Below are 27,845 nucleotides of genomic sequence, written 5' to 3'. Positions count from 1 at the left end.
ACCAAAAAAAAAACCCAAATGATTCAAAATGAAATCTAAATCAGCTAAAATAATCAATGCGAACTACCTGGAAAATGCAGAAATAAGACGAGGCTAAATACACTTTCCGTTCCATGTCTATTATGGGGAACAATTGATTCCAGGTAAATCTCCTGAACGTACATCTAAGGCTCTCATAAGCAGAGCAAAGTTGATCGAGATATGCACTAGTTATTTCAGGGCATTGTACTCGCTTGTACAAGCATTCGAATAAACAGTGATCAATGAAGCACAATTCCCTACAGTGCCGCTACTCTCTTACGGTCCAAACGTTCTCCGCAAAACACTTCATATTATGTGCAACAGCAATTCAGCAATTGTGTGCCGTATTCCCAATAATCCAGTTTATGTCATTATACTGTTAAAGGGGCCTCCTCTGCCAACAACTTAGTATAGAAAGTGTTGTGAAAGAGCTGACAAAGTTTACACATGAACTGCTACAAACTCATGTCTTTTGGCAAGCTGATCTCAAGAAAATACAGGCTGCAATATAAGAATTAAAAGATGATCTATGTAATATACCGAAGGGGACTTTCAAAATGATGTATAAGCAGGATACATAGAAGATTAAAAAAATCCAGAAATAAGTGAATTAAAGTTTTCTACAGTAATTTCTGGTTAACCATCTCTGGAAGATGTTATCAATATGCAAGTCTTTTATTTCTTCAATGCATGACTTATTATCTCTTTTTATGTTTGTTACTTAGATTTTGGGACACGCAAACCAGAAGCTAACAGTGCCATCCTAATGTCTACAGTGCCACAAGGGGAAATCATCCATAGAAATCCCATAGGCTTTGGCCATACAGTGTTTCTGGGCACTTTAAAGCTTCAAATGCCTTCTAACGGAGGATCATAATAGGACAAATGGAACAAAGGCAAACCATGTTTTGAGAACTTTGCATAATTGCATGTTTCATTTTTTGACAATTACTTTACAATCTAATTTAAGCAAGAGGCATTACCAGAGCTTGGACCAAAGCAATAAATAGCTCCATGAAGTTAGTGTCTAAAGCAAGAGCTAAGAGAGGTGGAGACATTTATATCATATCTTCTATTAATGCAAGGAACACATACCGAAAGAGGATGTCAAAATCAAAAGCTAAGACAAATAAAGGCATGCAAATCCTTGAATCTTGTGCAACTTTATTATCTCTTTTCCAGTCATTTAGAATCAGTATTTCCGTCTAACTATTTGTTCCTTTTTAGACTTGTTAACAATTTGTTAAGATTCTTCTCTATTGTCTAGACAAGTATAACTGAATTGTCACACGAGAATTCTGACAATTTCAAAACAGGAGCAAAACTAAAGGAACATTATAAGTAAACAAGGTCTAGTAGCTATCCTTTCAGAATGCTTTTAGTCTTAATAGTAAACTTTGTTACCTGGCAGACATGAACGCCATCCCAAAGAACACAGCTTTAACAGCTTGCTTTTGCCCTGCATAGTCAAATGCCAAAGGCAGCATCTCATGCAAGGTAAGAAAGGCCATCACTCCCCCTACTGCAATAACAAGAATTAACAGAAAATAATGATGCTAGATGGTAATCACATGTCATCCCTCAACCAGTTAAAAATACTCCAGGAACAGCATAAGAACCTGATCCAAGAAGACCCTCCAAAACTTCAGGATTTAAGCTGCTAGGGAATAAGTAAGCTGCACTAAGCTAAAAGGTAAGAAACTTCTAATGTCTTAACTCCTCTGCTACTTCAGAAGAGAAAATTATTAAATTAATCAATTCACAAACAAGAACGGAACCAACCTACAATAATTACACCAAGAGGCTCTGCGAAGCCAGAAAGAGTAGCCAGTTTGAATGCCTTCCATTTGCTGAATTTAAGACAAAACTATGCAACTTAAACAGAAATGACAGAATTCCAAGGATTATACTAATGACATAGAAGTATGCATTTGAGAAACTAGCAATCTCTTTTATCTGCCATTTCTAAAATAAAACCATAATGTTCACATTCAGTCATCTTACCTATGTGTTGCAAAATAAACTGGAAGTGCAACTGCAACACCCTGTAAAAATAGAAAAGAATGAATTCAGAATCCTTTGATTAAAGTGAGAAAATTATGCTTTCTTAGGTTAGTACAGATACATCAATACCACCCTTCCCAATATTTTCCCTCTTTCATTTTTTGAGAGAGACAGAGAGTCCAGTGCCAAGAAACATTAATGATATTCTTTCACGCAGCTTTACTCTTTCTTTTGGGTTTTATCTTTCCAAATTTTAGTTCTTTTAAATTTTGTGTACTATTCAAGTATTTTGAGCACAGACTAATACTTTCCATGACCAAGTACTGCCAAGATCTGGTAAAATTCTTGCTAATAGGGTAATAGGATCACTGTATCAATCTTGAGAATACTACATGGTTGCATCACTTACAGAATAGGCAGATACAACATGCAACCCCAGTGTTCAGCCCATGATTTATCATGCTAGAATCCAAAACCCAAATTTTGTCATTCCTAAGTATTTGTCTTCAGAGCACAAGCTAAAACTCCAATGTAAAATCCTTTTAATATTGAGACAAACTGTTAGCCTGCAATAAGAAATTGTGTCTATGTGACCTAATGAACAAATTCACATTACATAAATTATAACAATATGAACATCTCTAACAAATTTCACAAATACCATATTTCAGAATATGGAAATTTTAATGTTGCAGTTTGTTAAAAACATATGAAGGCAGATTACAAGAAAAATCCTGAATCATGGATGGTTTAATGGGTATGGCCTATTAGGATCTTCAAAACAAGGTCCTGCCCCATCTTCCAGAGAACTACTATGTGACCAAGTGACTTCTAAAGGATTGAGTAGGGGCTTTCAACAAATTGCAGAATTTTGAACAAGTGTTCAGTATGAAAGAGACGAAACCTGTAATTTCCTGCAGTTAGAGGTTGAGTAGAATTGCTGGAAACTAGATAGTTATTTAACAATGGTAACTTTCATATAGTCATCAGAACCACAAAAGAATCAATATAATCAAGTAATTTAGGAAACCCTTTTTTCAATTGCTTACAGGTCCAAAAATGGAAGATCATAATTTACATCTTAACAAGCATCTGCTGGTAAGGAATGAAAACTACCCTAAAAAACTGAATTAGATAAAGGATTGTTTGACCCAATTTGATATGTTCCTGCCACAGCAGAATTGAAACAAAAAAAGGTCCACTTTGGAGTAAAAAAATGAGTTTCATGGGCAGTGGCAAAGCCAAGACCTCATTGATAGGGCACAACAGCCCAACAGCCAAACAGCTGGCACAAGCACAACACCTTCCCATGATAAGTAGGTACCACCGTCAATGAGAAGGACCCATTTGTTTGATTACAACTCGTTGGGAATTCCGAAACTAACCCAAACTGATGCCATGAGAAGTAGCATAAACTAAAGCCCAAACAAACAAAATTCTATATCACTCCAAGCATAATTTATAGAAAATATTTGGATTTCTTGCCATTATCTTCTCTCTCCACTTTCTTTGGTGTGTTCCTCTTTCCTTCAAGCCCAATTCTTTATGTCCATATTTTCCTGGTTGCTAGCACCTTGTGATGTGCTTGCTTTTTCCCTAATTACTAGTAAGCTTTTGTTTCCTTTACTAACTAACTACTTGGACTCAACTTATAAAACATATCATTTTTCTATTTGGATGCGATAGCCAACCTCTTTTGGGTTGCGGTGATGCAATTGCAATCATTTTTGTTTTTTGGTTGAGGGTCTGCTGCAATAATTTACAAAGTTAGGTCTTAACGCATGTTAAGCATAATCAAAGGGAACTAATTCCAAAATTAGGGGGTGATGGGGAAGGTATGCAGCCTAGGCAATGTCATGCAGTATTCTAAGTTAAAAAACCTGTAAGTGGAGGAATCCAATCTCTTCTAACACAAAACAAAACAAAACAAGAAACAAAAAAACAAGCCCTCAGTGCAAAATATACAAAGGTTAAGGGTGAAAACATCAACTTCTAAACTCTCAGATGTATAATATTTCACATATTATAGGCAAAACATGTGATAGACAATCAGACACGATACCATCCGAGAAAATAGTACAGGGCCCAAGAGACAACTTTAAGACAGTGTTGTGTTTTACTAATGAAACATGGCTATGCAGGTAATCACACTACTAAAAGCATATTTCTGCCAATGGAAATGAAAATTGAAAACCTCAGTTTGGAAAGCAGAAATGACATTTTAAGGACATCATATTAGGATATACCATCAGTTTCAACAAAAGGAAGTGAGAAATATTGTTACATCTACTCCTATATCAAATCCAAACTCATGGGCTTTTGTCTGACTTTAGGTTGCTCAAGCTAAAGTACCAGTTCAATTTAAATTTGGCAAATTCATTTGTTGACATCACCTAATTTAGAATTTGTTTTCACCAGATATATCTGTCCGAAGTGTGTTGATAATGTGTACCAAACACATCCACAACAACACAACATGATAGATTTGAGAGACTAACATAACTTCATTCGAAGTCTAGAGCATGTATGTTTAAAAAGCAGTATGGATATTAGAACAGCAGAAGCAAAACCAACAGGCAGCATGATATGCCACGTCATTATTGTATCACACAAGCAGCTTGGAAAATGGAAAGACAGACACTAAATCCACCAACTGGCAACGAAAGATTTGTTTTGAAGACAAACATTAATATATTTTGATGACATCAAAAATCAAATCGAATCACTGCAACTAGGAAATTAAAAACATTTCTATTACTAAAAGCACCAACAAAACTCCGTGTCACTTCAGCATGCATCAGTAGCAGCGTGGACTGGTGTTAGCTATCATCAACCTTATCAATAAGGATCCTAATGGCAGTACAATCATAAGCTTTCATTAGGATCAGTGAGTAGCTCCTCAGTTTGTGTTCTATTTACATTGAAGATAAACATCTACTGCATCGACAATGACTTTTACAGGTAGCTTAGGAAGTAGCTTCGCTCCATATCATTTTCCTGAATGCAGTGAGACATGAGAACTATCCACAGAAGCTTCAAATTTCACTATTAGCCTTTCTTTGAAGCAGAGATTGTTTGGCATACGTATGATAGTCCGTTATAGACATAAGCTCGCTTACTCATGGGAAATATCATCAATAGAGTCAATAAAAGAAAGCATTAGTGGGAGATTAGTATCACAGATAAATCGCCAAATGAACTTGTTTTAGTGACACACGTTCAGAAGATTCTATGGATTGCTTTTCAAGCAAATCTAGTATCAAACAAAGTAAAGAATCAGCATGAGCAACACATGTAAGTACCTCCGGAATATTGTGCAATGCAATAGCAAGAGCCAGATTTAGACCAACTCGAAGACCCTAAGAAAACATACAAAAGATAACAAAATTGATATGTATCAACTGATCTTTCAGGAAAGAAGTCAATCATTAAAAAAAAAAAACGTATAATCCAGCAGCAAATGTACCTTGATTGATCCAAGAAAGACTGCCATTCCCTCTGGAAAATTGTGCAAGCTAATTCCTATTTACAGAGAGAAAGAAAGAAATAAAACTGAATCTTCCCATTTATAACCAACAGATATACCAGAACCAGGAACTTTCAGTGAGAGATTTGATGTGAAGGATTACTGCAACTCCCAATTGAGACATTTATGAATACATGGCTAACCTCCAAGAGGATAACTTATTGTTTTAACAGTGACACAAAGAATGGAAGTCTCAAACTACTGGTACTACTTAATCACAATAGATCAATGACAAAAGAAAATGCTGTAGAATACTTCACCATTTAAGATTAGAGGTACAAAAGAACAACTCTTCATGTATATTTATCCAAGAAAAGGGCAATGTTGTTTGTCTGCTTCATTGACTTAACTATAAGATGCAACTAAATGAGGGGTCAACAAGAAGACACAAGTTTTTCGGTAATGATGGAGAATCATCCAAACACCACAATGTCATCTTGAGGTTTTCACTAATTAGGTTTTCAGCTTCAGATGATACACCCAATTAAGTAAAATCATACTTTCAAGGATTTTTAAGTTCTGATGATAATCATGAGTGGTATATACAATCTTTGTGTGAGAGAGAGAGAGAGAGAATCAACTGCTTTATAGTAGATTAGCAGACCTACATAAAACAACACATGGGTACCCTTAAAAGTGTAGTTGGAGTTAGCATAAATAGGAAACTTTTGACCCCATCAATTGTTGACTTGAAATAAAACAGTGAGAATAGTGCATGGTTGTTTTCACAGAAAGTGTACAAGTACCAAGTTGCCTGTCTTTGCCTTTCATCTTTACATGAGAATGTACCTTATTTACATGACGGAGATTACAAAAATTAAACTGTGTTCCAACAAACATAAAAGTCAAACCTCTTTTTCAATTTAAAAAAAATGAGACAATGCAAAACCCACATTATGCCCAGGTTGCACCCCTCCAATATGTTAGTGAAGCTTGTTACCAGCATTGTCTTTGTTGTTTTGCTTTTTTCTTTTGTGTTTTTTGGGGGGGGGCGGAGACTAAATTCCTCCACAATACTTCATCATGTTGTCATGTATGTAGACCACCTAATTAAATGTGCAGTTCTCCTTACTGCTTATACTGCAATTTAATATACGAATGCTTGGTCTCATAATGTCCATAGTTAGAAACACACTTAGAAGATACTAAGTCTCACCTGGCTATGAGATGCAAGTCCATAATTGTCCAATTAACTGCTAAGCCAACCTAAATCCAGCATTGCTTCAATTGTGATACTGAAATGAATTTTCTAACCACCCTTTGTGCACATTCAAATTTTCTTGGGAGAAAAACCATTTCTCTGTCAGTGTGGCCTTATCATTTGAGGTCCAATCAAACAACCAAGCTATCAAAATTGATATCATTAATACACGAATTAGCAGCCTCCGTGACCAAAAAGAGCCACTAAATAGCAAAATATTTTTCCTTAAGAAATGCTTCTCCAACAGTTTGGGAGTGAACAAATCCCGAAAGGCACTCATGGTATTTAAAAATGTTTCAGACCATCATAAGTTCATTCAAATCATGTCTTCTGTCAACAGTAAGCTCGCACACTAAAAGCCAAACAAAGGAAACAGTTGTGGTGCAACCAGCTGGCATAATTGAATGCATTCACGCAGAAAGCCGTGCAAACAAATATGCTAAGGAAATCTTCAGTCAAAGTGAACAAAAATACACAGCAGACTGACCTATTGCTGTAACAATGCCACTAAACAAGACTTGGCGTCGGTGCTTTTTCATTATATCCTTGCCCCCTTCATCCCCATTTTTCTGTTTGCAAGCAAAATATATTATGTATTAAAATGAATTTCCAAACACACCAGTTGCACTAGAAAACTTTAGAATGAAAAATGCCACTAGAAAACTTTAGGAGAGAATACCTTACCTTACTGCTTTTCACATCTGAACTTGGAGCAAGTGTAGGTTCTGGGATGAAACCAGAAACAATTGCAAAGAATATTACACCTGCAAAGAACTAAGAGCAACAAATGGGGTAACAATTATTAACTTAAATAATTTTTGTGAAACAAGGAAAGAGAAGACAATCATTAGGTGATAGCTTACCCAGAGGTTTCCCCTTAAGAAACCAATAGAGTTCATAGCATTATGGGCCAAATCCAGGAATGATATGCTCAACATAAGACCTGCAGCAAAACCCTGCACAGAGATCACAAGTATGCCATTTTAATTTCATAAATGACTCAGGAAAACTAAAGAAAATAAAGAAGTAACAAATTAAGAATTTGAAAACATTATGTATGTTAATGTGCATTTCCAATGTATTATAATCAATCATACAAGGAATCCATATGCAGCAAGTTTAACAAGAATTGCTCAACCGAGAATCATAACCATGAGAGACAAAATGACAACCAATTTTCCTTAAGAAAATAGTAGCAGCTAATCATTACCTGTAAAAGCCCAAGCATCTTCACATTTGGAGCCTGATTCACAACCACAAACAGTGCACCTGTCCAGTAAACGGAAAATAGTTAGATTAACAATGGACTACCAACAATAGCACTTCAGTTGCTCACAAGTCAATATCAAAGATGGCAGCTGCAGAAGCAAACCACATCAGGCGTTTTAGTAAAGGAAATTTTAACAAATCAAGCTACAGATTATTCATTGTAACTTCCCCAATAGACCTCCAGGCTGTCACTTCTTACTACAGTAAAAATGGAAGACAAGAAAATAAAGACCTTCTCAATTTCAAAATAGATATCCTACTGGTCATACTAAAAAAGTAGTACCAGTTTCCATTTCAAATAAATCTTTATTTTAGCGGAAAGGTTAGAGGTTTTGTGTTGTCTCCACTCATTTAGACTTAAATAATCATGGTTCCTAGTTTGCTCTTCAAAATAGTATACAGTTTGAGCTCTTGCTGCAAATTAAAATGCACAGTTTGACATTGAGGCAATAGAGTACAAGGTCACAAGGAATATATCACAAAATTTTCCTAAAACAAGTGAAATCAAAATTGGAAAAAATGAAAACTAGTTAGTACTAAGGTCCTTGCCATTTGATAAAGACTAGATCATCACAGTTCAAAATGTTGCTTTAAATAGGAGCTTAGCAAAGAGATACCCAAAAACAGAAGTTTATCCTCAAAAGAATGAAGATGAGCTCCAGAAATAAACAAAACAGCAAAATCAAGATACTTTAACAACGATGACCCCCTTGTCAGAGTTCTTCTTATGCAGTCTTTTGCATTTATTGTTTTCTTATTTCAACACAAGAATCATCAGTTCTTTATGCCTAAATCACCAGGAGTAGCCAAACTTAAAAGCATCCTGCAAATGTCCCAATGGGCATACCTAAACCCACATGAATTCTATTACCACATGGCAAGAGTATGACAAGAACATGACATTATAAATTGTAGTGAGTTTATAGAGAGTTGTAGTCACAAAACACATAAACTACAGCACACAATCCCAGAGAAAGAGAGGCAATGCATGTTTAAGACAATTTCCTATCACAATCAAATAAACGAACTGCAGTACTATGGATAGATCATACCCATTCACAGCACTAGCAAAAAAATGACTGCAATGCCTGGGTGCAATCAAGTAGATGAAACAAAATCTAAATGAATAAAAACACAGGATTGGCAGTAGGAAACCACTCTATTTGCCATCAAATATTTGTGTTTGGATAGACTATTATTTGAAATATCATTTGGAATAATTACTGTAGCACTTTTGTGATGTTATGTATGTGAGATAAAAAGGTTGGGAAATGTGTTTATGATGCAAGTGAAATATTATTTGAGAAAACTTAATCCAAACAGTATCTTTTTCAGGATAACTAATATTTTTTTTCCAAATGTAGTCTACAATTTGGTAGAGTTTGCTTTGTCTACTTACCAAAATTTAAAAGAAGAAGAAAAAGAAAAATGAAAAAAGTATTTTTTTGCCAAGATTGTCTCACGGAAATTGTGGGCTTCAAATCCATGAATTCTAAAGATGTCTGTATAAAGTTTAGGCATTTCAAATGATTGATTGTGGAAATAACAGAAGCATTTTTAGTTAGACTTCATTGAGCAATGATTATCATTACTCCCTGAGCCAGTAGCTCATGGACCATATTTACAATGTTGCTCCTTTATTAATTCCACAAAATCAAGTTACAGGAATCGCACTTGACGAGGGACAAAGGGAAGCCGCATTTGACGACATAGTTTCTCTGTTCAGAACAAAATAGAAAAATTACCAGACAAGTAGACATAATCTTGCCAAAAATTTTAACTTTTGTATGACTGAAAAAATTAAAAGGCTTATCATCAATCATCTGGAAGGTAGGGAAGAAACTACTTTTAAGGCCTAGGGAAGTCACATAGTCAACTCAGAGTCTTTCACATGCAAAATTTGCTTCACATATATAATTTGATTTTTTAAGAATCAGATCACATTACCAATGTTCCAGGAAAACCTCCAAATGTAATCTAATACTTGCTTCATCCTACAATGATAGCTAATCCAAGGCACTGAAAGGCCCCCCCTACAATGTTAAGTTTCTGGCATGTAAGGGACAAATGCAGCCAGTAATATGGCAAGTATAAAGGTTCAGCTGACAATCACTAGCAAAACTCATCATACCTCTCTTCAACTCTTTTGGAGCCAAATATCAATTTTCTTTTGTTTAATGTAACTTAAATTTTGCATTGCAGATAGCTGACAAAACTTTGAGTACCAGAAACAAGCTGTTTTGCCAATAAGATTTGCATGAGAAGCAAACTAGCAGCTGGCTCAAGATGATTAGAATGGAGAAAAACATCAGAATAAGCTTAGCCTAGGCCTGTCCTAGAATAATTATGCCATATTGTTAGACTGGGAGGTGATTATGCCCATCAATAATCCTTCATCCATAATAATTACACACTTAATCTTTGTTTCTATAGCCAAAAAACCCAATGAGGAGAAACCACATCATTTTGTGTACAAATTTCAGAAGGAAATACTCAGTCTGATTAGGTACTGGGTCAAGAAGTATAGACTTCATAGTTTCTGAGGATCTTTAACTTGAGATTTTATAAGTGTCAAACCCATTCCGCTGCAGCCCTGCCGCACATCCCTAGTGAACTATGTGGAATCTTCATATCACTCCCTTAACTTTCATTTGGAGTTGGATTAATCCACCCAACAAACTCTAATTTCCAAGAGGTGTACAAAATCCTTAATATGCAATCTCATCACAATTTTTGTAAAGTTAAAAGCAAGTTTACATCTTAAAACTACACAAATTTATGTGCTCATGTCAAACTGCACAGCATATATGAATATGCCTCTTGCAATATCAATGGCAGGTAAGCAACTTTGCATCTGATATAGTTTAAAATAAATCTAACAAGTAATTTATGTCATTCATGAATCACACAGTCAAATCACCCTGAAGGATAACTGTCCATTTAAGACGAACTCAGAAGCACCATATACCTATTTGAATGTGAATATAATGGTGAAGTTGAAATACATCAGAGGATCAGAAAGCAGATTAATATGACTAATTGACCATGGCATGCAACGCCAAATCAAGCTAAGAAAAAAGGAAGCAACATGAATCAAACCTTGGAAATCAGGCATGCAATGCCAAGAAAGAGGTTATGCAAGTTGCATAACACAGAGATCAGTCAGCTCATTGACTTCTGTACCAGAAACATATACCCCTATATGAGCAGCCGAACATTCTTTCACCAGTCTTATTTGTAAGCCTATTCCTATGCAAACAATCCTTTTGAGAACATCCGTAAACAACCGAATTTTGGTTCCACGGCAAATAACCAGATGCCATTCGCCTGTAATGTTAAGCATTTTCTTATGTGCAGTAGTTTCTTCTTCGAGAGGAATATCCTGTATCATACCCTGCCCCGGAAACAACCACTATCCTTACCCAGAAGTGCAGATGAATAGTTAATCATGTTCCCTAGATTCTGCCATACAGAAAAGCAATGCCCCCGAATATTGAAACTCATATTCTAAACTAATAATTAAACCTACAAAAACAAAATTTTTCATATATTCTAACTTTTGATGCATAACACAAATGTAAAAGCAATTTGAAATCAAACAAATTGTGGAAACAGTTCCCGATATTGTAAATAAATTTTCATTCATCAACAACTGAACATGTAAGTCTACATTTCAATTCGAATTATGAAATCCAACAACACACAAGCCCCAGGCTGCCTCAACTGAAACAATTATACATAACTTACATAACCCATTTCCAAAATTTGCAGAGGTAAATAATTTTTCAATGGCTGACCTATGGATGTACTTAAGCCACCTATGAGTGAGAGTCCAAGAGCAACCAATACTTGAGAATCCATCAATCCGTCTTCTCCAATCCAAACCCCAACGAGACTTTTTCTTTGGTTCTTCCACTGTACAGCTACTAATAGTCAAAGGGTTTACAGAAGATACAGGATAAAGAAACTTGGGTAATGGTTTAAATAGAGCTGAACAAGTGTAGAAAGAATCATTCCATACAAAAATAAGCAAGTTTCAGACGAAGTTTTTTTTATTTGGTTTTGCACAAAATCAGCTGACTCAGAAAAACACCGAAAGTGTGTTTCTTGTCTTAGTTTTGGTTGGCTGTAAAAAGGGGTGGCAGTTCATATTAAACTTAATATTAAAAACTTGGATACCCAATTACCCATTATTTGAAAAAAATTATTTATTATAATATTGTAGCTTTTTTGTGATGGATGTATATGAGATAAAATAAATAAATAAATAAATAAAAATATAGTTCAAAAATGTGTTTATGATATAATTTAAATCTTTTTTTTTCAAATAATATAGTTCAATCACTCACATACGTACTAAATTTGGGTCTAAAGAGGAACTCGATAAAGAAATGGTTCAACGGATTGTTGGTTCAGTAAATGGATGGTTGACACAACGGGGCATTATAATTAATTTAGATATAAAATCTCATGATTTTAAATACAAGATATATGATTAGACAAGAACAAAATATATTACAACAAATTTTTATTGAATTTTTTGTAAGTTTTAAAATAATTTATTTCTAGAGTAACGACAAAATAAATTTAATAGGTAGTTTATCAACTTTTAAGTACAAAATTACTTTTTTTTTTAGCTTTACCATATTTTTGTGGCACAAAATTTGAAGTGCTAAATTCTATTTGGAGTGATTTTTGTCCTCGGAATAAAATATAGTTATATAGCATTTTAGTCTTCAATTTTTAAGTTTTTAGAATAATGGGGGTGAAGTACTAAGGTTTAAAGCATTTGAAAGGAGCGTTTAAAAAGAAAAATAAAAGTGAAAGCGCAGGAAAAATGAAAGATTCGTAACATTTGTTGAGTTGAAAGATGCGTAAGCACATCGTCTACTATACTGGTTTTTCTGTGATTCTTATAAAAAATGTGGGTTCTTGTTTGTCCTCCGCTTTGGTTAATTTTTTTTCCAATTTGTTTCCACTCTTTCCCCTGCCTTTCTTTGCTTCAATCTCCTTATCATTTGCCATTCATTCCCTAGCAATTATTTCCATTATGCCTCTGTCTCATTGGACATGGATATTGTAGCCCGCCGGATTATGATAAAAAAAAATAAAGGAGCTTTCCGTGTAACCAAAAAAAAAAGACGATACAGCATACACAAGCTTCAGAAGAATGCTTGTGATGAAGAAAAAGTTAATGGATCTCATATACGTACGTAAAATACAATGCAGTGTGCAATATGAAAATCATGCTTATTGTCTTTTGACTGATTTTCCACCAGTATCCTACTGGATTATATCACCATTAAATACCCTCTTCATCAAATTACACTGACTATTTTTTGGGTAATTTCCCTTTGTTGCTCCTATTTTTTTGATTAATTTCCTTTTGTTGACTCTTCTTTAACTTTTACTCCAATTTGTATACAAAAACAATATTACACTTAATTTCTCTTGGCTAATTTTGTTTTCCCAACTATTGTGACCCCTACTTGTTTCAATTCAATTGCATTCTACCAATAAATTACACTAATTTTATACCACTTCACCTTTGTTATCCATTGGCTTATTTTATTTTGTTAACTTCTGTCACAAATACTATCTTCAATTCAATTATATGTATTCTACCAATATCCTGCACCATTAGACTACAGTTAAGCACACTCTGGAGAAAATTCCACTTACTATTTGTTTGTTCGATTTCCTTTGTTAATTCCCCTAAAACTATTTACGATAAGATTTCCTTTGTTAACTCCTCTAAAATTAATTGAATTGTACCAATATTTTACAAGATTAGGTAGCCATTTAAATGTTCTCTAGACAGATTAAATATCTCAAGTTACTTTTTTCCTACCAGTCATTTTACTCGAATGACACTTTCCAAGGTAACGTTTTAAACCACTAACTTTCTTCCTTCTTCATTATCACTCGTTGTTTAAGCCTTCAAATACATTTCTTCCCGTTGACTTTGTACGAATTTTGTCCCAAATTTTTTCCGTTGCTCATTAAACCACTTCTTTCTGATTTATGCCTCACATTTGAAGCTACTGCTCCTGTTTACTGGTTTTCCTCTCTTTGGTGAGTTATCATCTAAGGTTTGCTTACAATCTGCATTTATTCATCTAATTTCCATCAATTGAAACTTTGTTATACTAGTGTATTTATTGCCATGCTTATAGTTTTTTACTTGTCTTTTATACACACTTTTTTACCTGTCTTTTTATGCTTACAATCTGCATTTATTGCTCATGTTATTTATGCATTTTTACATGGCAACTTCATTTTCTTACAGATTTCCTACCATGCAGTCATTGATAATTCTCCTCTCCATGCTTTTATTTGCTTAGAAATTAGTATACAAATTCTAGCACCCTATATTTGAAGATTCATATGTGATTATAGTTATTAGTGCATAATCATATAAAAAAAAACCACTACCTGTGACGCCCCCATTTCTCCCAAGGGTGAACCTAAGGGTATCCGTGGGACGCCTGCCCAACTCTCGTTAGGACTCGAGACAAATCCAATTCAAACCTAATCTAATACTAACAATGAAAGTCGGAATAAAGGTACGAAGTCATTTCCATACATAAATATCCAGTCTTACATCACAATTTCAAATTTACAATCACTTTCCCCAAAATATACAACATCCAAAAGTGTCTAGTCAATTACAATTAAAACACTAATACAAAAGTGCCTCAAGTCGGCATTTGCTTAACTTCTTCCAATCGGGTTCCTGTTAAGGAGAACAAACTAATGGAATGAGCCAATACTCAGTGAGGTCAAGAAACACACATGCAAACACATAATCCAAGTAGTGACAACAATTACATTGTAAGTAAAGCTATCAAGTTCGAATGATTCGCATTTCGAATAGGAAAAATAAACAGAAACAATTCAAGGATACTGTAACTCTCAGGAGCTAAATTCCATGTAGTCGAGTCAAAATCTTGATCACAACTCATGTTGACACTCCGTCAACCACATAAGTATTAAATCCGTAGATACACCACTTTTCTTCGAATCCCGTCACCGTTACACCCCCTTACCGGGCCCGCTCATCAAATTTTTGATAATACTCGAGTATATCATGGCAATACTGCGCGAGTAATGCCGAGCAAGATCTCTCCAATAGATCATACTCTACGAATATCTCATGATTTGCTAAGCTTATCGACCAAGCCCATACTGGCTCGAATCGCAAAGTTAACCAACGAGTTTGGGCGTCCCCCGAATACGAATACAAATACGAATACGAATATAAGTTGATGAGCAAAGCTCAAATCGACGATTCCAAAAGGAATCACAAATACGAATCACATATACGAATCACAAATACGAATCACATCCACATTACTATGTACAAGTCGGATATGCATTCACATAGCAAAATACGAATATAATTTCATTTGAAAGAGAACGAGTGCGGTAAAGTACACACTCGTCACAAAATTTCAAATTCACATAACGGATAAGAAACAATTAACCACTTAGCAACAAATTCATGCACTTGACACTCACCAATCGAAATAAGAGAGTGAGTGCGTAAACAAGCCCTTAGGTGTTCCTCTTGAGATTCTCGTGAAGGTCTCCTTGAGCACCTGAGCAAATAATAGTTATCTATTACACACTATCACTTGAAAATCCTTTCTTATCAAGAGAGGGATTGTACACTCGTACAATCTAGAATATACCATGGAATGGGGTTTTACTTGCTCAAAATTCAAGGTTCAAAAGTAGTGTTTATTAACACAAGGAAAAACTGATTTCCTTCATGAAGACAAGTACAAAATGGTCAATTAGTATTGTGAGAACCCAAAAATTTTCATATTTTCTCAGCATTATTTTATTTCTTTGCCTACATTTTATACTTTCCTTGGAAATATTAACATTTTTATGCATTTTACAAGCAAGTACAGTTTTAAATTCATTTTCCTAGTACGAGTTAGTGTACGTTAAATTTGAAACACATTATCGATGTGGGACCCGCTAGTGCGATAAATGTGGTGATTAAAAGTGAGTTTTAGATGATATTAAGTGTGGGATTAGAGGTGATAATAATAAGTTAGTGAATTCTAAGTTCAAACCTTAGTATACGCGATTTAAGAAAAACCGGCTCGAACCGGCGGGTATCGCTCACTACCGATTGAACACACCACTTGACTACCACTTCCCTACCACCACATATCCTTGATATTGTTGCAAAATATCTCCCTCATCCTCAGTCCTTATAGCCGAAATATTTGACCCAAAATGCAAGGAAAAAAAAACAAAATTTTAGTTGGTTTTGGTGGTGACAAATGTTGGCCACCTATGGTTCCTTGACCAAGCCAATGTCTTACCTTCTTATCTTTCATTTGAGTTCATTCTTCACCATTTTTTTTCTGTTTTGGCCGAGAGCAAGGAGAGGAAAAAGAGTGAAGAGAGTTTTCAATTTTCAACCTTGAATCCAACCTTTTGAGTGCAAACAAGAAAAACTAAACCGATTAATCACTAGTTTGGAAGCTTGAGAAGCTTGAGGAACCAAAAAATTTCAAGAAGAAGTGGAGGATTCTTCTTGCAAGCTCTTGTCTTGAGGTATAATGGTTGATCAACCTTTCTTTCTCCATGAATCATGATTAAGTTGGGTATTAATATTAGAATTGTGCTTGTGATGCTTGTTTCAAATGGTTTTGATGATTGGAGTGATGAATTTTGAGTTAGGGTTTTGATTGATTCACTTAAATTTCTTGTGGGTTAGGTGTTATATGCTGTATATATTTGGTATATGATCTTGTAAAGGAGAAAGTAGTGGTAGTTTTAAGGTAAAAATGTGAATTATAGCTTGAATATAACAAAATTCCAGATTTCTGGAAATTGTAGCTTCAGTTCTGCCTGGTTCCAGTTCATTATGTTAGAGGCCGAATTACACTTAGTATAAAACATGAAAGTTGTAGAGAATGATGTTTTATAATTTTCTACAAAATTTCAACTCAATCGGAGTAATGTAGCCTGTGAAAAGACAAACATACCCCTAACTCTCATAGGTTTAGTCCAATGGACAATTTTGATATTTCACAACACTAACTGTGTCTGTTAACCCTGATGTGTACTGAATTAGCCTTTAGCCAAAACACAAAAGTTTCAGTGCTATGTCTTATCTTTCCAACGCCCCTAGAATCATCTCATTTGGACTTTAGAAGCCTGAGTTATGGTTGTTTACGCATAGTGCGGTTAACTAGCCTGAATGTGAGATTCTGGTTCTGTAAATGGCAATTTTGACTTAGATACACTACAAACTAGACTGACTGTCTTCATCAAAGTTGTAGGCCTTTGTCTTAGCTTCGAAATGGTATAAATTTCACCCCAATCCGATAAGCGTAGCCTCGGTTGTGTCCGTTACGCAAAACAACGTCAAATCTGTCTTTTATTTCTTGACTCAACCTTCATTTCCGCACATGCTCCTAGCTTGATTTTGTACTTGTATGACTTGGAGCCTATGGAATGGCTATTGAAATGAGATGATGTTGTGTATGAATTTAGGATTGATTGAGGAAAAGAATGAAGCCATAAATGGCTGGAAAATGGGTAAATACAAAGGGCGTGCTGCCCAAATTTACGCTCAAGAACTAGGTAGATATACTTGTGACTTGAGTAAGGCTTGAGCGCGAATACCACGTGAACCATCTAGGGTATTTGCGTCTTCTTTTATTGAGGTACATAAGTTAAAATTCGGCCGAAACTTGTACCCTTGGAAAAATGAAATTTTCGACTAATAGAAATACGTTTTCTTTGTCACTTCGACTAAATGGAGATTTTAAAGTTTTATGAATGAGCATAAGTTCTACAAATATTTTACTTATGTCCTTTGATTTAAATGTACTCTTTTCACTACCAAAACCATATTTATACCTTGTACTAGTACGTATTTGAATTTTCTTTGAATCACTTACATCTTTGATGGTTGAAGCATAATGTGTTCTTTTGATTATATTAGGGTTCCTTGGTGATTGAGGGTGTTATCCGAAAGGATACTTTGGACGTTATTTTGCGTAAATAGGTGATTGTTCCTTGTTTGTTATATTTTCATTGACTATGTGGCTTGTTCTTGATTATATGACTTGTTATGAACGAATGATAACATGTTAAATGTTTTCAATGATTGCTTAAAATGAGTTTTCTAGGCGAGTGTGTACTTTATTGCACTCGACCTAAATGAATGTGAAATTTTCAATGATTAAATAATTAAATGCTAGTTGCGCATGAATATAAGCCGTTTGGCTGAATTGGGTCCTTGCCCTTCGTTACTGATCGACTCGAGTCAGAAGCGGACTCGGTCGGGCGATTTAGTGACCCTGGGTGAACGTTTGGTATACTCGAGTATTACCTTGTAGTCTGGTGGAGCCTGGCCAACGTCCAGGAGGGGGTGAATGAAATGAATGAATGAATGTCAATTCAAATAATGGTTTTACTTATCGAAATGTATTTTCAAATGATTGGAGGAATAAGGGAATGAAAGGAGAATGAACGAATGGCTCCCTGTGAGCCCGTATCCTTTTAATGAATGTTATTATCGCTTTATATTGTCATGTTTCTTGAATTACTTGCTATCTATGGTTAATGTATTCAACTGTTTGTTTGTTTGTGTGTTTGGAACCTCACTGAGCTTCTAACTCATTCCGTTAGTTTTGTTTTCCTTAACAGGGGATGCGAGCAAGGACGAGAGCTCTGTATAGACTAGCCTAGTGTAGTTCTTTTGATCCTTTTGTAATGGTTCTCGCCCTAGCATTTGGCAAGAGTTGGATGTATGAAGAATTGAGAACTTTTGTACATTTGATTTTGTAATTCCTTTTGAGATAGAAATGTCTAAGTATATGTTCTAAGCTTGGAATCGTTATTATACTTTGCCTTGTGGTTTTGTTTCGATTTTATCTGAGGTGAATGACTGAGTTCTGGCGACAGCTGGGCAGGCGGTCTGCCGAACCCTTTGGTTCACCTTAGGGGAAGGTGGGGCTATCACAAGTATCAAAGGTTAGGGATGAGTTTCAAAAACTCAATTCCCGTCAAGTTTGAAAATTTCTGATTTGAGGTTTAATTTTTGAAAAATCGTATCTCACTCTTCGTATGTCCAAAATTGGAAAATTTGGTACCGTTGGAAACTTATTCCAAAGTACTAAAAGTTCCTAGAATACACTTTCCCATGATTCCCAACGGAAAGCATTCAAAAATTGGCTCAAAGTTACTATTTTAGGCTTGCGAGACAGTTTTAAGGTTAGTTTTTCGCCAAGTTTGGAAATTCGGCAAAATTCACAGATTTTGAACTAGCCTCTTAGATTTGAAACTCAAATAGAGTTACAATCAAAGTTTAAAACAAAATAAGCGGAACAAGAATTGGAGTTTTGAGCACCAAAATATGGCGGCTCAAAGTTGCTGAAAAATGAGACCGTTGGGTCAATTTTTCAGATTTAAATCGCTGACTTTGGAACGTTGGTTGAACATCGAAATACACTCGGAATGGTACCAAGTTTGGTAATATTATCCTACCATATAAAGGCTATTCCTCTACCAAATTTCATAGGAAAATTCATTCGGAAAGTTGGTTAACAAAACCTTCAAAGTTTCTAAATCTCCAAGGCAAAGCTGCCTTGCACCTCTAATTTTCTTTTTCTCAAACCTTTGGCTAATAAAATGCCTAAAACATATCTCATTTATGATAACCAGGTCTAATAAGGATCCAAGAAACATTTGGTAGGTGATTTACACCAAGAATTTCGAATAGAAAGTCTCAAATCAAGATTGGTTACAAATCTGTCCAACATGAGGGTTTTCTCCCACAAATTCAGTTTCGAAATCTGGTCATTAATCACTCAATTCAACTCGGAATTGAGCATGGTGTTGGAGTTGAAAACTAGATTCATTATGCTAAAAGTTCTTAGAAGAAATCGTTTTCAAAATCTGTCCACAACCAGCTCATATGTGAGCATCAATTCGCTGCTCAAAACAGAGCTCCCAGAGTAGACGTGAAACAGGACAGTCATGTTCAAACGATTGGTATGGACGGCTCAGGTGGAACCAGAACGTGCATTTTATACTGTTAGAAATTTGGGAATGTCTAGTTTCCAGTGCTACAAATGGAACTCGATTTCAACATTGGAGTAAAAAGTTATAGCCAAAACAAGAACACTGCCAGAGCAGTTACGGGAAAAATTTCCAGTTTTACTGATTTCTGAAAACACAACATTTGGCCAACCAAATCACGTTATTTTTTGATGAAACTTTGTACACAACTTATATTACACATATACATCAGAAATAAGTCATTAGAACCTCAAAAATTTGCACTAAAGTGCACGAAATTCACAGGGGCAGAATCGAAAAAATTTCCCTCTTCACATCCTTTGAGTTTCCACTAACAACACAACATTATTCCACTAAATTAAGCACTAAACCAACATTAATAACACCATAATTCATCAAATCAGTCCATCCAACCATAGTGAGAATTCATAGAGCCCACACAACATTGTCAACATAAATAAGACTACCCACATGCATGCATGAGCTTATAAATGCTATATTACTTCCATAAGACAAGATTTGAGTAGTGGATCATCACTTACTTCCTTAGATGAGCCAAGCAGAAATTTTTGGTCCTAAGATGCTCAAGAAAATAGTGGAAAGCAGCCCTCTTTCCTAGCTCGATGTGGTCTCCAAGTGATTAGCTAAGTGTGGTTAAAATTTGGTGTGATTTGGTGGAAGATTTGAGGTAGAAATAAAGAGTTTTCTTTCCTTTCTTTTCTTTCTTGTTTTGGCCGGCTCTTGAGGTGAGAAATGAGAGTTTCAGCCGTGCACTTGAGGTGAGAAAAGAAGGGTTTTGATCTGGTGTGATGCTTCCATGAGAAGCTTAAGAATGTGTGGCCAAAATTGCTCCAAAAGTCAACTAAGGATAGTGCACGTACGCGCGCGTTTCGTGCTCGATTCCTCTCGAGTTTGTTTCCCTTGTGCTCTAAACCTCTAATGCACTTGTATTCGTACTATTATTATTCACTCTTAATGGTCTAAAAATAATGGTCTTAAGTCCCTCAATTAATCGCACGCGTAAAAACGCGTACTTCCGATTTGTGCGCGATAAAGTGGAAATTCCAATAAATTCTTATAACGATAGTATCACTTACTAATAATTGAACACTTAAATATAAAAATACCTATTCAAAACTAATGTACAAGTCTCCAATTTTTCAAACTTATTGTATCCTCGAATCGATTATTATTTCCAATCGCATATTCACTATTCTCACTTTACGAGTTTTCAAAAATTAAATTTTGAAACGAGTCATTTTAAAAATATAAGTAAGTCATAGTTCCATGTAATTGAGTATAAAGAGGTTGAAATAAAATATTCGAGGCAAACGGGCAATTAAATATTGAAATAAGCTAGTAATAGGGGCTTAAAATAGGAAATTTTGCGAGTTCTCACATAAGTCGAGTTTTAATTCCTCAAATCTCCAATTAATTTTTCTTAATCTACTATTGATCATTCTTACTTCTCCAAAATTAATACACTCTCAATTCAAATATAGCCTCAAAAAACGTGTACTCGTTGTTCCGAACTAAACGAGTTTTCAAAAAGTAAATTTTCTAACAAAACGCTTTAAAAACATAAGAGAGGTGTTTTTCCATATAAATGGATTTTAAGTAGTCGAATTAAATAATTCAGAGAAAAAAAAGTGAATAACTATTTAAATAAACCAATAATATTTGACAAAAATAAGAAAATTTTCGGATCCTCGCACGACCTATTCATGCTGATCATATCTCATTATTAATTCATATCTATTACCATATTATATAGTGATGTTTCTTCCTTTTTTGTAATGTCTAAGATACCCTTCCTCATAATGCTCATCTAATCTAATCTTTCTAATGCTTCTATTTGAGTCCTACATGGTTACAATCTTCCTTAACAAATGATTGAAAGAGATTATAATTATTTGTTATATATTTTGTGTAGTCCCCCAAAATAATCTTTCTAATCTAATCTTCCTAAACAAACGATTATGATCTTTCTAACCCTTCTTTAACAAACCACATCCAAAACATATTACACCAACAATAACTAAATTCATACTTCTCATCTTTTGAACCAAGAACAACATCTTTTGGGGTCTTGCCTGTAAGAAACCTTTTGCTGCATTTCTTTCACTTGTCAACTGGCATAAGTGAAGCATACAGGGTTTCTCTATTTTCTCTATTTTTTCAGTATAAACAACTAGAAAAAAATCAAGAAATCGGTGAAAGAAGAAGTCCCATCTAAGAAAATCACTTTAATTGCTCTTCATGTGCCTTGTTGATGTCCTTTAACTCGATGATCTTTTGCTTTGAGTCTCTCTCCAAAGAATTCATCCCCACAACATCATCAATATTAAGGTTCATATCTCTTTTCTATTAAATTATAAAGTTTCCATAGAGTTTTACCCTTTTTGAGCTTTATTATAATCTAAGACTAACATACCAGAACATATAAAATATTGGCTCACCTTGAATTCAACAAATGATGCATGATTATTATATGGTTTTTTTGGCTCTAGAATCAGGAATTACTCATTGTTATAGGATTGATGAATTTTTTTTTAGTTTCAGAATTTTGAAAGATCATCCGTGAGAGAATTTATTACAGCTCTTAACTCATGATGTTGAACTTATTGCTTTCTTTGGCAACGCGTTATTTTGCAATTTATCCTTCTAGGCCCTACCAACACACATAAGATGGATTATGGATGGTTTATGCATATTGGTAGCAACACGTACACGATGTACAATAAGATCTCTAAATTTAAAACTTAATTATTATGTAGCATATCAAAAGAAATCCTATATTTTATAACTTAACTTTGCAAGTTGTTTCTTTACATTGTTAGTTGTATAGCAGAAAATTTTTTCCTTTACATGGTTAGTTGTATAGTTGGATTCTTTGTTTAATTGGACAATAGGTTTTGTTTTTGTGTCTCTTTTTGACTATTAGAATTTAGTATTTAGCAATATAACTACGTAGCCAATAGCCATGTGAATGTTTATTATTAAAATCTCAAAAGAATATTAATTCAAAAAATTTTGTTAGCACTTACAGGAACTATAGGGCATAAAAGATAACATCATTTTACCAGTCCCTATTAGTGTAATGATTTGGGTAAACACACTTCCATACTATTTAATACCAACTATGTTTGTAAAGACACATCAAAGACTAAGGAACTAGATTAGAAATATTGAACCCTGAGGTTCCAAAGATTTAGGGGTGGTTTGAATAGCAAAGGTATCTAGATTGGAGTATGACTGGTTATCCCTAGTTACTAAACTATTTTAGACACATTTTAATAATATTGGTAGCTAATAACTATTCTCCATATGATGCATCTTTGTTGACAATGGAATTTTAATTAAATTCTAAAAAATTACCATTGGTCTATAAATTATTTTTGTGGCTTATTTCTATCCAATCGGATATTGCCATATGTCACATACACTTGCAAAAAAATTGGTTATTAAATGACCAATTATATTTTGTCACGTGTCAAGTTGGGACGTTCCAATCAATTGAAATTGCGAGGATGTCTCCACCAACCAAATCATTCTACGTGACTCAAAAATTTTTAGATAAATATTTAAATATTTATTTCGTATTAAAGAGATAATATTTAGGATTGTTTAATCCACATATATTTCTTATATACTACAATAGCTTGGCCAGTCAAACGGCGCCACGTCACGTGTCCCCACGAGTTTGGCCAATCGAGAAATTACTTATCTCTTTATTAATAAATATAAAATGCAGAGATAATATTTAACTGGCACAGTCCTAATATGACTGCACGTCTTGCAAGACAAGTAGAGTGGTATACATGGTTTCAACCTTTACCTCATACCACAACTATAAATAGGGGTCTCTCTACCAAGTCGACACACAGAGACACATCAGGAGGCATCTCATACGCTCAAGTATTGAAGCTCCAAGTTACGAAGGTCTGGGTCATCAAGCTCTCCAAGTCTTCCATATATCAAGGCTTGAGTCTTCAAATATTTTCAAATTCTTCAAATCTTTCATATCAAGATTTGAAGGAATCGGTGGTTGATCCAAGTACAAGCTGCGAAGCCCTTGGATTGGCGTTCGAGGAGAAGAATCGAAGGAAACTCTCTATAAGTTCAAGAAAATTCCAGAGATTGTACCCACATATTTTCTTAAATTTATATATTACATATTTGTCGTGTATTTCTTTCTCTTGTCGTTTTGCAGACTTGAAATTTTATCGTGTACAAAATTTTGGTATGCCCAGTGGGACCATCTCTGCCTTCCATCTCTTCTCCTTGAATATTCAACTACATATATCACCAATGGCACCAAAGAACAACAAGTCCATGACTGATCGTTCCAAAACTGCTAATGTCAAACCTGTTCAGGAAACTGCACATGTTGCCACCAATACTCGGGCTATTGGTCCTGTGACAAGGAATATGACGAGAACTTCCACCCAAAGTAGCATGGAAGCTCCATTGGCGCCAACTCCCGTCTTTGGTTCAACATCACCAATGAGCTATTTTTCCACGATGGGAATCCAAGACGTTCCTGCCTCGATTGAGAAGGCTCTTGCCATGTTCGAATCTGGATCCGAATCCAAATTTTCTAAGCATGATGATGATTCATCAAGCACTGATCAGCCTCTTCACATGAAACTCTTCAATCAAGATTTTCTATTGAAGATTTTGCTGCTTCTTCTGCTGCAATGCCTGCTATGATGACAAACACTTTAAGCCTTGAAGAACAAGTTTCGAACATGTCCAAAATGATGGAAACCATGATGAAACACATCAAGGACCAAATGCTCTTATCGCTCAACTGCTCACCCAAAAAGATCACGCTCCTGAAGGAAGCCATATGAACTCTAAGGAGCACCAAAGGTAAAGACAAGGACAAGGTGAAGGAAGTATATGTGACCGCCGAGGGAACTATTCCCGTAGAACAATTGAAAGAACTTATTGAAGGCGTGATCAAAGGAAAAAATGGGAGTAGTTCAAAGTCAAGTTTTACCTACTCCAAACCTTACACTGCTAGAATTGACCACCTAGCAATGCCTGCGGGATATCAACCGCCTAAGTTTCAACAGTTCGATGGGAAAGGTAGTCCAAAATAACATGTGGCCCATTTTGTCGAAACCTACAATAACGCTGGAACCTATGGTGACCTGCTAGTCAAACAGTTCATTTGATCCTTGAAGGACAACGCGTTTGATTGGTACACCGATCTCACTCCGGGGTCCATCGACAGTTGGGAACAGCTGGAGCAAGAGTTCTTGACATGGAGCAAGATTGAATAGCAAAGGTATCTAGATTGGAGTATGACTGGTTATCCCTAGTTACTAAACTATTTTAGACACATTTTAATAATATTGGTAGCTAATAACTATTCTCCATATGATGCATCTTTTTACCCAATTAAAAATGTATGCCAATTTTTGTACCTTAATTTTCAGTTTTACTGGCCCACCTTACATTTAAAGTTCTAAATCAGGTTTTTAACAGTCCAAAATGTTAGATACCCAGCAGAGAATACAGGAAAAATGGTTCAATAAAAGGAGACTTCTTAATTTTAATAGAATTGTTTTGTTTGGGAAAGAAATATTGTCAAATTGCAAGGTTAGTTCAATTTTTGTGTGTCGCGACCCATTTTTTACGATGAAAATAAATATTTATAAAAGATGTGATTTTATTTAAAAATAAGTGAAAAAGGACCTAGAATGGGACTTTAAAAAATGCGACAGTTTGAGTCCAAAATTTAGTCTAAAAGGGTTTTTAAGAAAAAGAGGAGTCGCCACTTGGTATTGAGTTTAGGTGTATCAAGTCACCCAAAAATATTTTTGATAAAAATGAAAATATAATAAAACCCTTTTCGACAACTCCAGATCTTTGAAAAATAAGAGAAAATGAGTTCAGGAGTCACGGTTGAAGAAATGGAAGGCAAATGTTCGATTGACTCGAATCTAAGGCACCCTTTCAACCTAGTCTAAACTAGTTGCGAGGTTTAGTCAAAAATTTTCTTAATCTAATCCTTAAATTTATCATATTTGGATGTTTCTACATGGATGTAAATCTAAAAAAATATCGAGAGGGTTCAAGGGTTTAATTGATACCAATCACATTAATTGCGAAAGCCAAAATAATTCCTTGAAGGGGTCACGAGTATGCATGAATGAAATTCAAAGAAAAGAAAAAAAACTTAAATTATATATCTAGATATAAGTGGCCAAAGAATAGGAATGCAACACAATGGGTACTGTGAGAACCCGAAATTTTCTTATTTTCTAGCCATTATTTTATTTATTTGCACACATTTTCTATATTTTCTTTATTATGAAAAATTTCTAAATAATTTTTATGAGTAAATATAGTTTTTAAATCATTTTTCTAGTATAAGTTAGTTCATGAGATATTAGGAGAGTATATTGGACGTGGGACCCGCTAATGCGTTAAGTGTGATAAATTCGGCCAATGAGGTTAAGTTTTGCATAAAGGGATTGAATTACTAGGTGTTAGAAGATAATTAGAGGTTACCTAGATGGATTAACATTGGAGAGACATGAAAGATAAGTTTAAACCCAAAAGGTGACATGTGTCACATTCTTATTCAACCTTGGACTTTGACCATCTTACTTCAACTTTACTAAATACCAAAATTGACCAAAAATCATCTTCATTTGCATCCTTCTTGGCCGAGCTTCTTGAGAGGAAAGAAGAGAGAGACTTTCAACTTGTTTAATCCATTTCTTGCACAAATCTTGTGATTCAACCACCAAAACTTTAAATCACTCCATAAAAATCCTTTGCTAGGTAGGATTATAGAAGGTGGTGGAGTTGTTTTGGAAGAGGGAAACCTAAGCTACTACCTTTCTTGAGGTGTCAAGGTATGTTGTGTAGAAACTCCTTGTTTGTTCCTAATAATGGTTTATTAGTGACTTGTGGTAGCTAAATAAGTTGTATTGTGGAAGATTTCATGATTTTTAGTGGAGTTTGATAAATTTCTGATTTTATTAGTGATTTTTCTGATTTTATATAATAATTGTTGGTTGGCCATGGATGATGGCTTGTTATGGTCTAAAGTGGAACTTTGGTGTGTTAATTGTAGTTATTTGCGGAAATTTCAGTTTTAGGGTTTCAATTTGGGGCTTTTCTAGGGTTTGTTGTGGAACTCTTGATTGGCTAAGATTAAAGGGTATTGTAACCCTAATAGGGTGTGTTGAATGGCTTATGAATGGTAGATGTATTTGTGGTTGTGTTGGATGAAAATAAATGGTTGTTTGTAGGATGGAGAATCTGAAATTTTAGGGGAAATGCTGTCCAACTTTTAAGTCTATGTGATTCTTTGGAATTGGGTTGTTTTGTGTGGAAATGTGTGACTTTAGGGGTTGTCTAAACCTTTGGCACCACATGTTCCGTATTTTGTTTCCACGTTCTATTTTGGCCATGCATTAGTCATTTTGATTAGGTTTATGACTCGTGTGCGAGTCTCAATTGTGTTTCTTGATTGTTATAGGACGTGCCAGTGATTCAAGGCGTACGTTGGGCGGAAATTTGTGACTTTGCTTTGCTTGAATTGGTGAGTGTACTACTCACATGATTGTTATTTTGTGGCTTTATGGTACTTGAAATCTGTGACTGAACTGTTTGTGATTACAGCTTATGCTAGATGAGACGAGGGTGTACTTGATCGCTCTCGTACTCTATGGCTTATTTGACCGTTTACTGTATCACATGGAATTCTTTTGATTATACTTGAACTGATGTTGTTTGGACGTG

At 34.9% G+C, this 27,845-nt stretch overlaps 1 protein-coding gene across 1 annotated transcript; it reads right to left on the bottom strand.

The window, feature by feature from the left end:
* Positions 1–6: 6 nt before the first annotated feature.
* Positions 7–12,131, bottom strand: LOC113765310 (zinc transporter ZTP29). The gene is made up of 12 exons (XM_027309445.1): positions 11,819–12,131; positions 7,963–8,021; positions 7,616–7,708; positions 7,437–7,526; positions 7,240–7,321; positions 5,492–5,547; positions 5,328–5,384; positions 2,026–2,066; positions 1,804–1,871; positions 1,641–1,697; positions 1,426–1,543; positions 7–522 (listed from the first exon to the last, which is right to left on the bottom strand). Exons 1-12 carry the CDS (start codon positions 11,880–11,882, stop codon positions 477–479), a joined length of 831 nt encoding a protein of 276 aa, XP_027165246.1. The 5' UTR covers positions 11,883–12,131; the 3' UTR covers positions 7–476.
* Between the last annotated feature and the right edge of the window lie 15,714 nt (positions 12,132–27,845).

The sequence above is a fragment of the Coffea eugenioides genome, chromosome 1 (assembly GCF_003713205.1).
Source record: "Coffea eugenioides isolate CCC68of chromosome 1, Ceug_1.0, whole genome shotgun sequence".
NCBI classification, from domain to species: Eukaryota; Viridiplantae; Streptophyta; class Magnoliopsida; order Gentianales; family Rubiaceae; genus Coffea; species Coffea eugenioides.
Note: the sequence above shows the minus strand (reverse complement) of the source record. Positions and strands in the feature narration are given on the sequence as shown.

Coding starts and splice junctions, on each gene's coding strand:
- LOC113765310 (XM_027309445.1), bottom strand. CDS start 11,882: ATGGATTCTCAAGTATTGGTTGCTCTTGGACTCTCACTCATAGGTGGC. Junction 1,698..1,803: donor TCTTGGTGTAATTATTGTAG/GTTGGTTCCGTT, acceptor AGCTTAGTGCAG/CTTACTTATTCCCTAGCAGC. Junction 1,544..1,640: donor GGAGGGTCTTCTTGGATCAG/GTTCTTATGCTG, acceptor TTGTTATTGCAG/TAGGGGGAGTGATGGCCTTT.